The sequence below is a fragment of the Myotis lucifugus genome, unplaced genomic scaffold (assembly GCF_000147115.1).
Source record: "Myotis lucifugus unplaced genomic scaffold, Myoluc2.0 scaffold_5, whole genome shotgun sequence".
NCBI classification, from domain to species: domain Eukaryota; kingdom Metazoa; phylum Chordata; class Mammalia; order Chiroptera; family Vespertilionidae; genus Myotis; species Myotis lucifugus.
In genome coordinates, this window is record NW_005871053.1 from 819,558 (window position 1) to 834,959 (window position 15,402).

The 15,402-nt window shown below is 54.9% G+C and overlaps 1 protein-coding gene across 3 annotated transcripts in view; it reads left to right on the plus strand.

Annotated features, from left to right (window-relative positions):
• The window catches only part of LOC102442724 (calpain-10), a 27,849-nt gene extending 23,043 nt beyond the window's left edge, over positions 1-4,806 (plus strand). The window contains exons 1-2 of one of the 3 annotated variants that reach the window (XM_006082997.3): positions 414-623; positions 3,490-4,806. In XM_006082997.3, coding sequence (XP_006083059.1) covers positions 3,500-4,411 — 912 coding nt within the window. In that variant the 5' untranslated portion in view covers positions 414-623; positions 3,490-3,499 and the 3' untranslated portion in view covers positions 4,412-4,806. Of the gene's footprint in view, positions 1-413; positions 624-2,064; positions 2,549-3,489 lie in introns of those variants that run through there. The other 2 variants (XM_023743982.1, XM_014467054.2) reach the window with 2 other exon arrangements.
• The last annotated feature ends 10,596 nt before the right edge of the window (positions 4,807-15,402 follow it).

The window sequence follows — 15,402 nt, forward strand, 5'->3', positions numbered from 1 at the left end:
GCTCCACCTCTGTGAATGGGCAGGGGTGGGGTCGAAGGGCTCCCAGCAGTCTGTATAGAGAGAGATGCTGCAGGTGGCAATTGGTGGGGGAAGCTGAGGAGACAAAGTCCCTGCCCTCAGGGTGCAGGGGGCTGAGTCGGGGTCCAAAGGAAGGGCCGCTCTCCACGCTGGGCTCAGAGTGCAGAGACCAGAGCTGGGCGGCCTGGGAAGGGGCTTCTGAGGAGGAGACGGGGAGGAGCAGGCCAGGTAAAGCAGCCGGCAGGCAGCCGGCAGGCAGTGGTCCCTGAGCCGCTGTGTGTCCATGCCTTTTGGTGGTCACCGTCAGCATGGCTGTGCGTGTGAGGGTGCCGTGCAGTGAGCAGGACAGATGCCTCTGCTGGGGAACCCTCTGGTGCTGCAAGTGCGTGTGCTGTCTGGAGGTGTCGACATAGTGCCCACTCCCACTTCCCTTCTTGGAAATTCCCCAGGCAGCTCTGGGCTGGGGCAGAGGCAGAGGGGAGCCCGTCACCCCCATTCTGCTGTCGTCAGCCCGCCAACTGCCTGCTGCCTTAAGGAGGGCTATAGTCAGGCAGCCTGAAGGGTGGGGGAGACGGCTCCGCCAGGGAAACCGAGGTTGACTGCAGGTCAGTGCCAACCTTGGGGCCTGGGGAGTCTCAGAGAGGGGCCAGGGCTGTGATGGGGCTTGGACTCTCAGGGGAGTGTCCTAATGGAGGAGCTCTGAGGGGCAGGTCTGGAAAGGGGACCCTCCTCCATGAGGGTGGGCTGCAGTTCAGAGGAGCTCGAGGTGTCTCCAGGGCCTAGACTCCCACCTAATTTGAGACTGAAATCTACTTTGTGGGTGTGACCAGCATTAAAAAACTGGATAGAAATTATTTCAGTTCTGTGTGGCCAGTTCGGTGAGCTCTGTTTTGTGAAACAAGATTATAATTCGACTTTTGTACACTCTAGTGTGTGCTCCCCACAGAGTCTAGTCTCCTTCTGTCACCATATATCTGACCCTTTTCCCCTTCTCCCCCCTCCCACCCCGTCTGGTGACCGCCGTTCTGGTGTCTGTGTCTATGAGTTTGTTTTGTTCGTTTGTTGCTTTTTGTTTTATATCCCACATATGAAGGAAATCGTGGTTTTTGTCTTTCTCTGTCTGGCTTATTTCACTTAGCATGATACACTCAAGATCCATCCATCTTGTTGCAAATGGTAATATTTCATCCCTTTTCTGGCTGAGTCATGTTCCATTTGTCTATATTCACATCCTCGCCTTGTTTTGTGCAACTTTTGTTTCACTCACACATGCCAGTCCTGGATCCTGGGGTGTTTCTTAGGTGGGGTCCCAGTTCCGGAGGCCTGTACAGTGCCCAGGCACCACTGTCTGCCCCAGATCCGACTGTGGGGTGTCTGGGGCTGGCAGACATAGGGGCTGGCGGAGGGGGGTGGGGACAACCCCAGTGCGTGCATAGGTCTCTCTGACGGTGACTGCACAGGCATCTTGGTGCAAATCACAAGGTGGCTTTCTGCTTCCTGTGCGGGAAGCAGACTGAAGAGGAAGCTGAGCCTGCTCCCCTTTCCCATGGCAGACTCCCCCGGCTGGATATGACAGGGCCCCAGGTGGCTGAGCGCTCAGAGCACGCGCTTCTGCAGGGCGACCACAGTGTCTGTTAAAGGGGACGGTCCTGCATGTCTGGGCAGGAGGCCAGCTGGGGTCCCCATCCTGGGGCTGGGCATGGGCAGGGATACACAAGGCCATTTGGGTGGGACCCAGGCCTTGACTTCCCAAGCTTTCCTGGGATGACCCCAGAGGACAGAGATGAGGAGCCTGGAGTAGTAGTCCCAGACAGGATCTGAGGGTTCTGGGCTGGGGGCACCTCACAAATCTGGCCTGGCAGCTCACCAGGGTTTCTGGGTGGGGCGTAGCTAGGAGGGCGGGGTGGGCAGGAAGGAAGGATCCCAGCGTCTGGTTCTAGTGGGTTCTGGGAGTGTCCACAGCCTGGCCTGGTTCATGGTCCGAGGAACCTCAGGATACGGACAAAATGAGGTGTCTCAGAAAGAACCAACAGAATTCTTCAAAAAACGAGGAGTGAGATCACGGGTTGTGCAGGGATGTTACATACGGGAAAAGCATGCATGAAATTTTAATTGCTGGCAAATGTGCCGTTTTAAAATGCAAAAGAGATGGGATGGGATACTCAGCGGAATATTTCTGCTTCTGGCTGAAACCTGCTCCTGCCTTTCTAATGGCCTGTGTCTGGAGGCTCCCAGGGGGCCCAGCCTGCGCTAATGAGCCTAATGGCTCTGCAAACGCTGGTTATTTCCTGGGGGGAGGGAAGAGAAAAGAACCCACTCAGCCTGGCCCAGCCCGCACCCCACCCCCCTGACTGACCCACTTCCATTCCCCACCCGGAGGCCCGTGTTCCTGGGGTGGGAGGAGGCATGGCTCCCTGGTCCTCATCACATGCTCCATGATCCCACTACATGGGACACCAGCAGCCGCAGCCCCTGGGAGGCTCCAAGGTTGACCAGCGCAGGGTGAATGCAGAATCCATCTCAGCATCAGGTGCCAACACCTGGAGGTTGGACCCTGACCACGTCCTCAGGCCCTGGTGGGCTGGTCCTGGGCCTCCTGCCCTGCGTGATGGGGCGTATTTGGGGGCGTGAGAGGCCAGCATAGACAGGGAGGGGAGGCTGTGTGGGAGCTTCTGATGATGACGATGACGGGTGGAGGTCGCCCAGTGCCACCGTGAGGCCGGTCTGGGCCTGGAGGGCAGGGCTCTTCAGGGTTCTGACCTCAGGGAGCTCAAGGGGCTCCCTATCCCAGATGGGGCCTGGGAGGGGGCCTCAGGGAACAGGACTGGGTGGGTGGGCACTCAGAGGGAGGGCAGGCAGGAAGGAGGTGGAAGACCAGACTTCTGGAGTTTTCTGGGGAGCTGTCCTGAGCCACAGCCCCTGCTGTCTGGACCTCTGCTGCCACGAGTGGCCAGGTGGGGTACATGCTGACCACCCTGTTGAGGTGCAGGTGTGGGTCAAAGGTAGGTCCGGGAAGCGGGAGGAGAGGCAGAAGGCCATGCAGCAGCGTCCTGGGCCCTCCTTAGAGTCGCCCTTTCCGGCGCCCTGTCCTGAGAGCTGAATCGGCTGGACTGGAGGTGGGCAGTGAGCTCCTCTGCCTTCCTCTCTGCCCAGCAGCAGGCAGGGCCCGGGAGAGGAGGGCTCTCGAGAGTTCGAGGGTCTCCCTGCTGGTCACAGGCCTGGGCTGGCTCACCGGGCCACGTTGGGCCCACCCAGCTCCAAAGGCCTTGATTTTCCCACCTTCCAGCGGGCAGGGGTCTGGCTTGCGGGGACCTCAGAGCTCCTATGGTTTCTATGACTTTTTTGGGAAAGTGAGTTTTGGGTTCTGGATATGGGGTAGGGGCTCATCCCCGGTCAGAGATGGGCGGGGCCTTGCCACTCCCTGAGCTCCGTATGCTGCCCGCCCTCCTCACCCCTGCTCCCTTCCTGCAGCCCCAGGACCATGAACAACAGCACCTGCCCCAACACCAGCTCCCCGCTGGTCAGACACATCTTCTACGCCTACCTGGGCCTGCTGCTGGTGCTGGGCCTGCTGCTCAACGGCCTGGCGCTCTGGGTGTTCTGCTGCCGCCTGCGCAAGTGGACAGAGACCCACATCTACATGGTCAACCTGGCCGCGGCCGACCTCTGCCTGCTCTGCACTCTGCCCTTCATGCTCTTCTCCATGAATAAGGACAACAGTGGTGACACGGTGCTCTGCCAGCTCTCCCAGGGCATCTATCTGGTCAACAGGTACATGAGCATCAGCCTGATCATGGCCATCGCTGTGGACCGCTACGTGGCTGTGCGGCACCCGCTGTGTGGCCGCGGGCTCCGCTCCCCGAAGCAGGCCGGGGCCGTGTGTGCAGTGCTCTGGGTGCTGGTAGTCGGCTCCCAGCTGCTTCGCTGGGTCCTGAAGGACCAAGAGGGTGGCTTCTGCTTTGGGAACCCCTCCCGGCAAAAGCCCCAAACCGTGGTCTTCTCCCTGTTGGGCTTCTACCTGCCGCTGGCCGTGCTGGTCTTTTGCTCTCTGCAGGTGGTGACTGCCCTGGGCCAGAGGCCAGCTGCCGACGTGGGCCAGATGGAGGCCACACGGAAGGCTGCCTGCATGATCTGGGCAAACCTGGTGGTGTTCGTGGTCTGCTTCCTGCCCTTGCACGTGGTGCTGACGTGGCGATTGGCCACAGGCCTGAACACCTGTGTCATTCAGGACATCCTCCACATTACTAGCAAGGTCTCGGATGCCAATTGCTGCCTGGACGCCATCTGCTACTACTACATGACCAAGGAGTTCCAGGAGGCGTCTGCATTAGCCGGGACTCCCGCTGCCAAGGCTCACAAGAGCCAGGACTCTCTGTGTGTGACTGTGGCCTAGGAGACGACACAGGCGTGTGGGGACCAGATCCAGGGCTCTCCGGGAGGTGCTGCCTGCTGGGGAGGGGAGGGGGACTGTGACCAGTAGTGAAGAGCCACAGGATGGGCCCTGAACTCTCCATGGGTGTGGACACTCTCCAAGAGGCCTGCTGGGCAGGGATGACCCAGGCACGGAGCCTGGAAGGTAACAACCCCACCCCTGAGACGGAAGACAGACAGGGGCAAGGACCAAAGAACTGAGGCCTGAGCAAGGCCACCCGGGGACCCTGGGATGAGGCTGCCCACCTGCTGTGTCCAGAGCCTGGTATACCTGGGCATTGGGGTGGGGTGTATACCTGCTGGGTCCTGCTGCCTCCCTGAGATCGGAATAAAGCTGTCCCCCGGGGCTGATCCTGACAGGGCTTGTGTGCTGCCCACGGTTGCAAGGTGGGAGGTGGGAGCGCTGGGGCATCTCCCCCGGTCACTCTCTCGGGCCCCCCAACCTGCTGCCCACCCATCTGAAGTCTGGTGGAGTGAGCGGCCTGGTGTCCTCCCACTGTGCAGGCCAGGATCCCTGGGCCCTCGTAGGGGCTGCACAGACGTGCAGAGAGTGGGGAGAGTGGGACCATGAGGAGGTGGCCGGAGTCTGTTGAGGGGACACACTCCCATGCTTCATTCAGGAAAGCCCGGAGCCCTGCCTGGTGGAGCTGAGGGCTGGGTGCCCAGCCAGGCCGGTTTGGGCTGTGGCTGCACCTCCCTGGCCTCCAGACTCAAGTCGGAGTGACCAGAGCTTTCCAGAGGCTGCTGTGGGTGCTGGTCCGAGGGGGGCCTGGGTTCCAAGTCCAACTCGTCCCGTCCCACCTGCATGTCCTTGGGCACCAAACAACCTTCTTGCCCTGTTCTCCAGCTCTGTGATGGGAGTGAGAATGGTAGACATGTCCTGGCAGGGCTGACCTCATAGGTGTGAGGCTGCTGCAGTCCCACAGGCCCCTGGCTCAGGGATGGGGTCTACGCTCACCCCATCCAGTGCTCCCCAAACTCCACACCCCTCATCCCAGCCAGTCTCCCCATGTGTCTGCACCCCACTCTGGTCCTCCAGGTGCCCCTCCCCACCCCCAATCCTGCCTGCTGTCATCACAGCCCTGTCCTTCTGGGGACAGTTTCCAGTCTCTGACGTCTATCAGCCCAAACCTTGAGGGTTTTGTTTTCCAAGTGTTATAGAAAACCGGAGAACCAAGCAAGGCTTAGAGAGATGGAGTTACATTTATTATTATTACGCACAGGCCCAGAGGAAAATGTCTCTCAAATTCTGGGCAAAATCACACAGGAAGTTTCCTGTATTTATACCATTTTACCTTTTTTGTCTCCCAAATATAGGTTTTTTTCCGGTCCCCTTTGCAAGTTCTTAAAGGGCCCTATGTGCTGGGGCTTTGAGACCTCAACCAAAGGCTTGGCCTGACACCAGCACTGATAACTTCGTCTGGAGAAGGTTTAATGGCCTCTCTGAAATGGGAGTAGTCTTATTTTCCTTATTATTTAAGCCAGCAAGCATTTACAGAAGCCAGAAATAGCAGGGTTAAAAGTTCAAACACAGTTTTTATATAAGATGGATGCTTCAATCCCCACTGGTTTTATGTACATGAGTCAAATCATTGACTCTTTTGTATCATTGTTGGGGAGGGAGTTATATTGACCCTTGAGGATTATAAGTTTAATAAAATTAATTCTCTGCTGAATAAAGTCAGTGGGCCTGTTTATAAGATAAGGGACCGGAATGAGGGCCAGGAATAATCTCTAGAGCAGTGGTTCTCAACCTTCCTAATGCCGTGACCCTTTAATACAGTTCCTCATGTTGTGGTGACCCCCAACCATAAAATTATTTTTGTTGCTACTTCATAACTGTAATTTTGCTACTGTTATGAATCGTAATGTAAATATCTGATATGCAGGATGTATTTAGGCGACCCCGTGAAAGGGTCGCGACCCACAGGTTGAGAACTGCTGCTCTAGAGGGTCCAAAAGTCCTGGACTCTCTATTTTGCCTGGCTATCTTAAGCCGGGTGTGATGAAGCCACATCAGGACCCTGTTGACCTTGACTGCCATGGGGGTGGTCCTTTCCAGGTAGGGTCTCACATGTCACAGGATCTCACGGGGTCTGTAATTCCTGTAACAGAGGGCTAGTATTCACCACTTCACTACTTCCCTCTGTTCTAAACAGGCCTTCCCCAGTTTGCTAAAGTTGAGGTTTTTGCCACCCCTGACATGGGGATGGTCACACAGGCCTGCAAGACAGTATACAGGCTGCCAATTGTCTCTCAATAGAGACCAAAACCTGATGGGTATTCTTCTATGCTCAGTTGGGCACCTGCCCTTTTGACAACTGCATTAGGAGAATTAAAGATTACTATATTTATATAATGAAATATCACATTAGCACTGTGGCCGCTTCTGACAGCTAACTCTTCTGCTACTAAACATGACACATGGTAGGGCTATACAAATATCTTCGGGAGGTGACTAAAGTCTATTCTTAACCTTCCCACACAAAGCAAAATTGTCCTTGTCTCTCTGGAGCCATGTCTATGAAGATGCAGGCATCATCTAAGTCTATTATAGTTTTCTGCAGACCACTGTCAGGGCTGTGCGTGGTGGTCAGTTCTTCTTTCTAGCCACAAACACAGTCTGTCCAATTTCCCTAAAATGTATTCTGGCATGGGAGAAAGTTGTTTTGCTGTACACAGGCAGCTTAAAACCTATACAAGTGGACTTGGACCTCTGCCTAGCAAACTGCAGTTTATAAGTTCAATATGCGGCCTCTGGTTCTTCTAACCCAATGGTGTCTCAGCCAGTCTCTCAGTCAGGCTCCTCCTCTCTTGGAGAATTTCAAAGTCCTGATGGCTCCTGGGTCCAGGGAGAGTGCCTTTCTTTTGCCCTTTTTGTTAATCCTGTTTATCAGTTACAGGGCCCTGCTATACTTGTCTTCCCACCAGTCCCCTTTGTGGCAGAGCAGCGACCAGGCCTCTCCCAAGGGAGTGCACTGGAAAGGGATATCAGCCCCTCCTCTTTCAGCAGCAACAGGTATGAACCCTTTCAGTACATTTGCAAACAGGGAGCTTTCATTAGCTCTATCTGCTGCTTTCACAGATCCCGGGCTCGATGCTCTATTCCTGGGGCTGCAGGAAGGCTAGTAGCAGACACTGGTTTCTGTAGCCAGCAAGCCAAAGGCCTAAGTCTTGTATTGCTTGTTGTAAAACACTCATTACTCACTGGGCGGCAGTGGGGCAGCTCTAGTGTCAGGTAAATTTCTGCTGTCCCCCGCTTTTCTCTCTGCGGCGGCTTCATCCAGGGCCACTGCAGGCAGGCAGCTTGGGCATCCAGCCCCCTGCCCCTCCTCCCCCCCCCCCCCCGCCTTCTTTCACCTGGCTCTCAGGGGCTGAGTCTGCCTAGCAACCAGTTCTAAATCACCAGGGCGGCTGCAGACTTCAGCTTCATTTCTCCATCACTTGGCTCCTGGGAATTTAGTTTTTGTTTTTAATGTATTAGCATTCTTTATTCTTAGAAACCTCAATCCTCTAATGATTACCAAAAGTGAACAGTCAGCATTTTTAGATTAATATTTATGAACTTATTTTAAATGTACTTTTACTTTCAAGAAAACATACCTAGACCTTTTGTGATAAAACTAAGAACAGGTAAATTGAAACTTGTCTAGTACAAACTGCTATATTTTTTCTTATGTAATTTCAAGTATAGTGTATCAGTTTAATTTAGTATTGGAAGGGTTAAAAAGAATAAACCAGGGCAGAGAAAGATTAATTGTGCTTGCAGAAAACTTATGACCTTGAATTTAGTTTAGTTCTGATAAGACACCTGGTGGTAGGCTACGGACCAGACCCCTACACCTGCAGAGCGGTCTGCAGCCAGTAAAATCAACAAAAACCTATCTCTTCCTGCTTCAGAATTAACTGCCGACACTCCTCCCCCCTCTCTGCATTAACCATTTACTCTGTCCTGAAACAAGGCAAATGATCTGAGATCCTGTATATTTAGGCTTTTACATTTAAGGATACATTTTTTCTTTCTCTAATAGTTTCTTTCCCTCATAGATTTTTCCTCTTTACTCGAAGCCAGTAGTTCTCAACCTTGGCTGCACATTAGAATCACCTGGGAATCTTTTTAAAACCCTGATTTCTGGGCCTTATCCTCTGGAAATTCTGTTTCTTTGTTACTAATGTTGTGGCCCCACCCCATAACAAAGAAACAGAATTTCTGGAGGATGAGGCCCAGAAATCCCTGACTGACTGGGGCCCCTACCTTACCGATTCTGTCGACAGGTCCAGATGTGTCCGTCCACTCTCTCCAGATGCCGGCTGGGTCCTGGGCTGAGATCCAAGAGTGCCCGGAGTCCCCCGATTCAATTCTGCTAAATCAGCAGAGCGGCGCCTCCCGGAGGCCTATCCGGCTCTCCTGGTCCTCAACCCAGTCCACATCGGAGGCCAAAAGGTCAAGGATGGGTTGGTTTTCCCAGAATCTCAGGGAACCAATAATATTACAGAAAACCGGAGAAGAACCAAGCAACGCTTAGAGAGATGGAGTTACATTTATTATTATTATTATTATTATTATTATTATTACATGCGGTCCCAGAGGAAAATGCCTCTCAAATTCTGGGCAAAATCACACAGGAAGTTTCCTGTATTTATACCATTTTACCTTTTTTGTCTCCCAAATATAGGTTTTTTTCCGGTTCCCTTTGCAAGTTCTTAAAGGGCCCTATGTGCTGGGGCTTTGAGACCTCAACCAAAGGCTTGGCCTGGTGCCAGCACTGATAACTTTGTCTGGAGAAGGTTTAATGGCCTCTCTGAAATGGGAGTAGTCTTATTTTCCTTATTATTTAAGCCAGCAAGCATTTACAGAAGCCAGAAATAGCAGGGTTAAAAGTTCAAACAGCAGTTTTTATATAAGATGGATGCTTCACAAGGAACTGCCTAGTGTGCTGATAGGCTCTCCTGTCTTGATCCTGGGAATCAGGAGAACAGGCAGAATTGGGCCTAGTACTTGGTTCCAGTACTTTTCCCCCTCCCTGCCCCAGCGTTGTAAGACTAAGGAGAGGGGTGGCCCGACGGCCAGTGTGGACCAGAAAAGAGCACTAGATCGAAAGTTTAACTCTGCCCAGGTGGCAGTAGCCTCCTGGAACCTGTGTTAAGGATTTGGAGGCTCCTCTGCGTTCAGAGGGGCAGTGGCTGTGATACCTGCACAGGTTGGGCTGAGCCTGCTCTGTCCTCACTGGGTGGAGGAAATTAAAGCAGCAGGAGGGGAAAAGCGCCCTTTCTGGAGCCTCTGCAGGGTCTCCTGACAGTGGAGGAAGCACTCAGCCCTCAAAGGACCTGTCCACCTCCTATGGATGCACAGGGCCCCGCCCTGCTGGCCCTCAGGGGTGCTGCTCCTTCCCAGCCTATAGCTGCCTCAAACCCAGCTCTCCAATCTTCCTCCTGCCTGGTGGGGCCCCAGCACATGGAGGCAGCTGGGCTTTCACAGGATCCCTGAAGGAATGACAAGAAAAGCAACAGAGGCAAAAGCACAGATGGTGAGCATCCCAGGAACTGACTTATGAGCCCTGATCATGAACCACAGACTCTGGGTGCCCTACACCAGAGTCAGGCCTCTGGGCTGGGCCAGGCCAAGTGGGGCGCCTCTCACGAGCCCCCCTCCCTCCAGAGCTTAAGGAAAGCCCAGTACATGGTCAGGATCAGCCTCACCACTAATTAGCAATGAATAGGCATCTGAAAGAAAAACGGATTCATTGTGAGGCTGCATCAGCAGGAGCATAGGGCCCAGAATGTGGGAGGACTTAAGCTCATGCTTCCTCTCCTTGGATTAGACCTGGGGTATTTTATCTGGCTTGGGACACTGTTCAGCATGAGGTCACAGTCACTCTGGAGAGGGTCTGGAGGGAGTAGGCTGGTGAGGGCTTAGCAACCCAGACCGCTTGGGAACAGCCAAAGGAAGTGTGGGTGGTCAGCTGAGAGTGAGGTGTCTACCAGGAAGTGAGGGCCATCGGAGGTCCCCAAGGCATGGACAGGTCTAGGTGGCTGCAGAGTATAAATGCAGGCGTGGGAAAGACCCAGAGAACTGCCCAGAACCAAGTTGCTTCTGATTGGAGAGCTGGGTTTGATGCAGAATCTGAGTGGTCGACAATTTTCATACAGAGACGGAGGTGCTGCTGGGTATCCCAATGCCACTGTTTCTAACAGTCTGTCACCTGTCTGACTGGTGCCCAGTGTCTGAGTCTTTCCTCTGGGGCAGCTGGCTTCAAGAAGGCTCTTCCTGTCCCTGCTGGGGGCTAAGCCGAGGCTCAGGTGGTGTGGGGAGAAGGCAGTCTTTGGAGGAGGGGCTGCAGTGCCCTGTCAGTGGGACCCAGCTGCCTGGGATCCCCACTGTCCACGGGCTCTCAGAGGGTTCTTCCTAAGCACATGAGACCAGTGACCCAGAAGGATGTGCCACTCAGAGGGAGTGCTGCTGGGAACCAAGATCAACAGTAATTAATATAAGTGGGAGAAATCCAGTCAGAAGGCTGAATGGGGCTTTTTGATATTCACAGGGATGAATATCTGCATTTTATTACCTACTGCTGACTCAATGGCCTAAAGCAAACTCCCCCAACCTGATAATCTTACTGTTTACCAAACATCACCTTTGATATGCCTGTTTGCATTCCTAAAAGGCAATTGTGTATTCTAGTAAATAAAAGCAGATGGGAATGGAGACTCAGTGGAACTTGGTCCCTTGTACCAAGATCACAACTGCCTTCCCCCATAATTTCCAAATTTATATTTCTTGTCTTGTGTGGTTAATTTGCGCATCAGCTCTTTCTCCAAGTCTTTGAACCCGAGGCCACGCAGGCTGTGGCTTCACAGAGTGCTGGAGAAGACAGAGTGAGGTGATGCAGGCTCAGGGAGGGACGCAGACACAGCGCTGGGCCAGCCTCAGGCCAGCCACGCAGCCACAGTGAGGGGGTGGCCACTGCAGTATTAATGGTGAAATTAGACCTTGGTCCTGGAGTTCGGCTAGGAAAGAATTCAGAGTCAAAAACTGATTATAAGAGAAAGTTTACTTAGAAGTCACAAAGGTAGAGGAAGTGAGCCAGGTGGGCTGTGTGGACTCAGGAAACTGCATTACAGAGGCAGAAGGGGGGCCCTTGGAATTTAGGAGAGAGAAAGGCAAAGCGCGTGCCTTGAGGGAAAGAAGGTGGAGGAAAGGTGGAGGAGGGAGAGAGAGAGAGAGAGAGAGAGAGAGAGAGAGAGAGAGAGAGAGAGAGAGAGAGAGAGAGAGAGAACCTGCTCTGGGGAAGGAGGCACAGGGTGCCCTAGAGAGTGCTGGGTCCTTCACCTCAGGGTTTGTATCTGGAGGTGTCAGGGGAGGATCTCAATAGAATATTCATCAGCTTTCCAGGTGTGTCCTTTCAAGGCCCTGGTCTCTACTGATTTTGGTTGGTGCTCGGGTAGCCAGTCATTAGCCATTGCAGCTGGTCCTGAGGCCTCATCTAGTTTTGCTGCTTTTCTGGGGCCTCGCTGTTATCTCTAGTTTGATCAAAACTCTTGTCTCTGTGGTCAACAAACCCCAGGCTTTGTTCTTAAGATTATTATATTCGGGTCAGAACCTCAGTGTCCTGGGGGGGGGGGGGGGCCTTTGTGCTTAAGGGAGTGGTTGTTAGAGGGCTCCTATGGGAGTCCTATGAGGCTATTCTCCAGCCCCCTGTTCCTTTTCTGAGGGGGTATAAACCATGTGACTAGTGCTATGGAAGGGGAGGAAAGGTCACCCTGGGGCCAGGCTCTAGCCTAAAACACTTGTTTTCCCAGTTTTGCCCGTTGCTCGGCACCCAGGGCTTTCTGCGTGGTGACCTGGACCTGGCCTCTCATTCCTACTCTGCTCCCGTCTGTCTAACTGCTTGTGTCACAGGGACCCACTTTGCAGCTGCCCCTCCTCCCAGGGAGGGGGCGGTGGAATGCGGGGTCCAGCTAACTTCAGGAAACTGCTGCCCACATCCCCAAAGTGACCATCCGATAACGACACAGAAAGTCAGACGACACGAAAACCCACACATGGAGTGATGTGTCAGCCTCCCCATGTTGTGCAGAGTCTAGACGGCACCCTGTCCCCTGGGAGCCTGGGTGCCCTTCAGCCCCTGCCACTGGGAAAGCACTGGCCGTGAGGAGATGCCCTCTGGCACACTCCTCTTATGGAGGGCGCCACTGAAACCGGCCACGAACGGGTCCAGGCTGCCCGTCACTACTTGAGCCAATTAAGCAGAGCCAGGGTTAAACCATATGTGAGTGTTTGTTCCAATGCTGCTGGCAGTGTGGGAGAGCGGCAGGTCATCCATGGAGATCTGCTCCAGCACCTCCTACTAGCCGGCTGGGCACATAGGGATGAGGAAGAGAGGCTGCATGCAAGGGGAAGAAGGAGGGTGGTGGGATGGCTGCGGGGTCTGTGGGCTGTGTCTCCTTCCAGGATGTTAAAGTTCGATAATAGGTAGTTAATTGTCAATGGTGTTAAAACCCAGCTCAGCCCGTTCCTGGGACCCTGGGACCAGAGAATGGTTAGCATTCCTGAGGCAAACTCCTGGAGGGGGTCAGGGTCCAGTCACAGCAAACAAATCAACGTCCGTCCTGTCCTCTGCCTATTCTCAAAATTCATTTTCTTTTCTGAGCAATGGACCCATCGGGGTCCCAAGGTGTCTCTTATGTTTTACCAGGTCTGCTTTTCTTCTTACAGCACATCCTCCAATTTCCCAGGTTTGGTAAGAAAACCTCCTACCTATGGTTAGTCAGGTGAAAATTATTAAACAACCGTGTTCCTCTTCTTCTTGCGGGCCCTTCCCCTCTCACCACTGCGGGCTCTCGGGGCTTTGCCACTCACAGTGCCACCCGAAGTGCCTGACACTCCACCCGGCTCCAGGTCTGGGAGGACAGCTGTTCCTCGAAGCATCCCCCGGGCACCTGCTGGGCATCGCCAGCTGGCAGCCATCACCTCTCACAGAAATTCATGGAGGAAGCTCCCTCTCCCCCCTGCTCTTCTCCAGGTGGTCCTCGAGTGGAGGGCCCAGGAGTCATGGCCCCTTTCCTCCTACAGGCGGCCTGACCAGGTTCTCACTCTCACCCTCAGCCAGCCCCAGCCCCAGCCCTACCCCTCACTCAGGCCTGGGTCCCCGGAGGCCACCCCTGCACTAGGATACACCCCTGCACTGGGGGGCACACAGGGGTTTCCTGAGAGTTCTCTTCCCAGCTGTACCTGGAAGGGGCGAGTGAGGCAGGATGGGCAGAGGGTGTTTCTGAGCTGGGTGACCTGTGCTGACCACTCTGAGGCCGATGGATACATGACCTCTGAGAGTCATTTGCTAAAGGCAGTTCCAGAGGGGCCTTGGGCCGTAGCCCCACAGGCAGTGTGCATTTCTGTCCTGAAGAGGGTCCCCAGGCAGCACCCCACAGCTTCCACTACACCTGCCCATCTTGACAGTACAGGTGCCCCATGTTGCAGCCGTGGGCCTGTCCCCTCTCCATAGGCCTCTGAGACTCGAGGCCCTGGCGACAGGGAATGCTGGCCTAGGGTCTCTGGGTTCTCCTGCATGTGGCTGGCTTGCTGCTAGCCCCAAACCACACGGCCTTCCTGTACGGGACTCCCCAGCCCGTGTCAGTCACAGGGCTACTGGCGGGGGGGGGGGGGAGGAGGAGCACGGCCCAGCCAAAGCGGGCCTGCATGTGAGGCTGGAGGCCCTGCTGCAGAGCTGAGGCCAGGAAGGAAGGGTGTGCAAGGTGTCATGCGCCGCAGGCAGGGGTACTGGGGGACGTGTAGGCCAGGAGGGAGCCTCTGGGAGGTACCGCCTACCTGCCAGATACCTCAGAGACGTGCCCCACCCACCGGAGGAGAGCATGAAGGTGGTGACCACACAGCCTTGGGGCCAGATCCAGCCCGAGCAGCCTGGCTGTGTGCAGAGTGGCCGTAGCCCAAATCCTCAAGGCCCTGGCTTCCCGGGTTGGTGAGTACACCCCAAGTCAGGCCTCTCACTCTGAAATTTATTTATTTAATCCTCACCTGAGGATATTTTTCCATTGCTTTTTAGAGAGAGTAGAAGGGAGGAATGGAGGGGGAAGGAGAGAGAGAAACATCTTGTGAGAGAAAAATTGGTTGCCTCCCACACGTGCCCTGGCAAGGGCTGGGGATCAAACCTGCAACCAGATACATGCCCTTGACTAGAAATCGAGCCGATGACCCTTTGGTGCACGGGCCAAAACTCTAACCACTGAACACACCAGCCACGGCAGGCCTTCCCTCTGAAAGGCCCATTCTGCCCTCACCTCGCTGGCCACCACAGAGGGCTTCCAGGAGCAGGTGTCAGCTGGCCCTCATGCCTCCTGGCTAGTCCCAGGCTGGGGCCACGCCTGAGTGTGGCAGCAGGTCCTGAGCCCTGAGGTCTCCCAGGTGTGGGGCAGGGCCCTGAGCTCCTGAGGAAGGACCATGGGCCAGCTCTGCTGCCCAGAGGAGTCTGGGGGCCCCACTGCTGGGGCCGTGGGTGGATGGCACTGGGACAGGCCCACATGGCCCTGGGGGGACAGGGTTACTGTGCAGGGGCCTAGGTCAGCAAAGGTCCTAAAGGGAGCTAAAGCCTTTGGTCAGGAGGCCCAGAGAGGAGCTCCTACAGAGCCCCCTGCCTGGCAGGATGCCACTGGGCAGGGCGGGGCAGCTGGTTGGTCCACAGTCTTCAGGGGGCTTAGGTGGAGCCCCTGGGGTTAGGAGAGGGGGCACCCTGATCCAGGCTGTGTGGGAGCCCTTGTACTGGCACAGTAAGTGGGGGGAGCGGGAGAAAAATTCGGTAGGGATGGAGCCAGGGAGTAAGGAAGGGAGAGAAGGCTGCAGTATTTCCCTCCCTGCCCCGCAGGAGGAACAACCCTGCTGGAAGCTCCCCACAATCCTCCCCACCTTCCTGGGGCGCAGGCATGGCGGCCTGGTGCCCG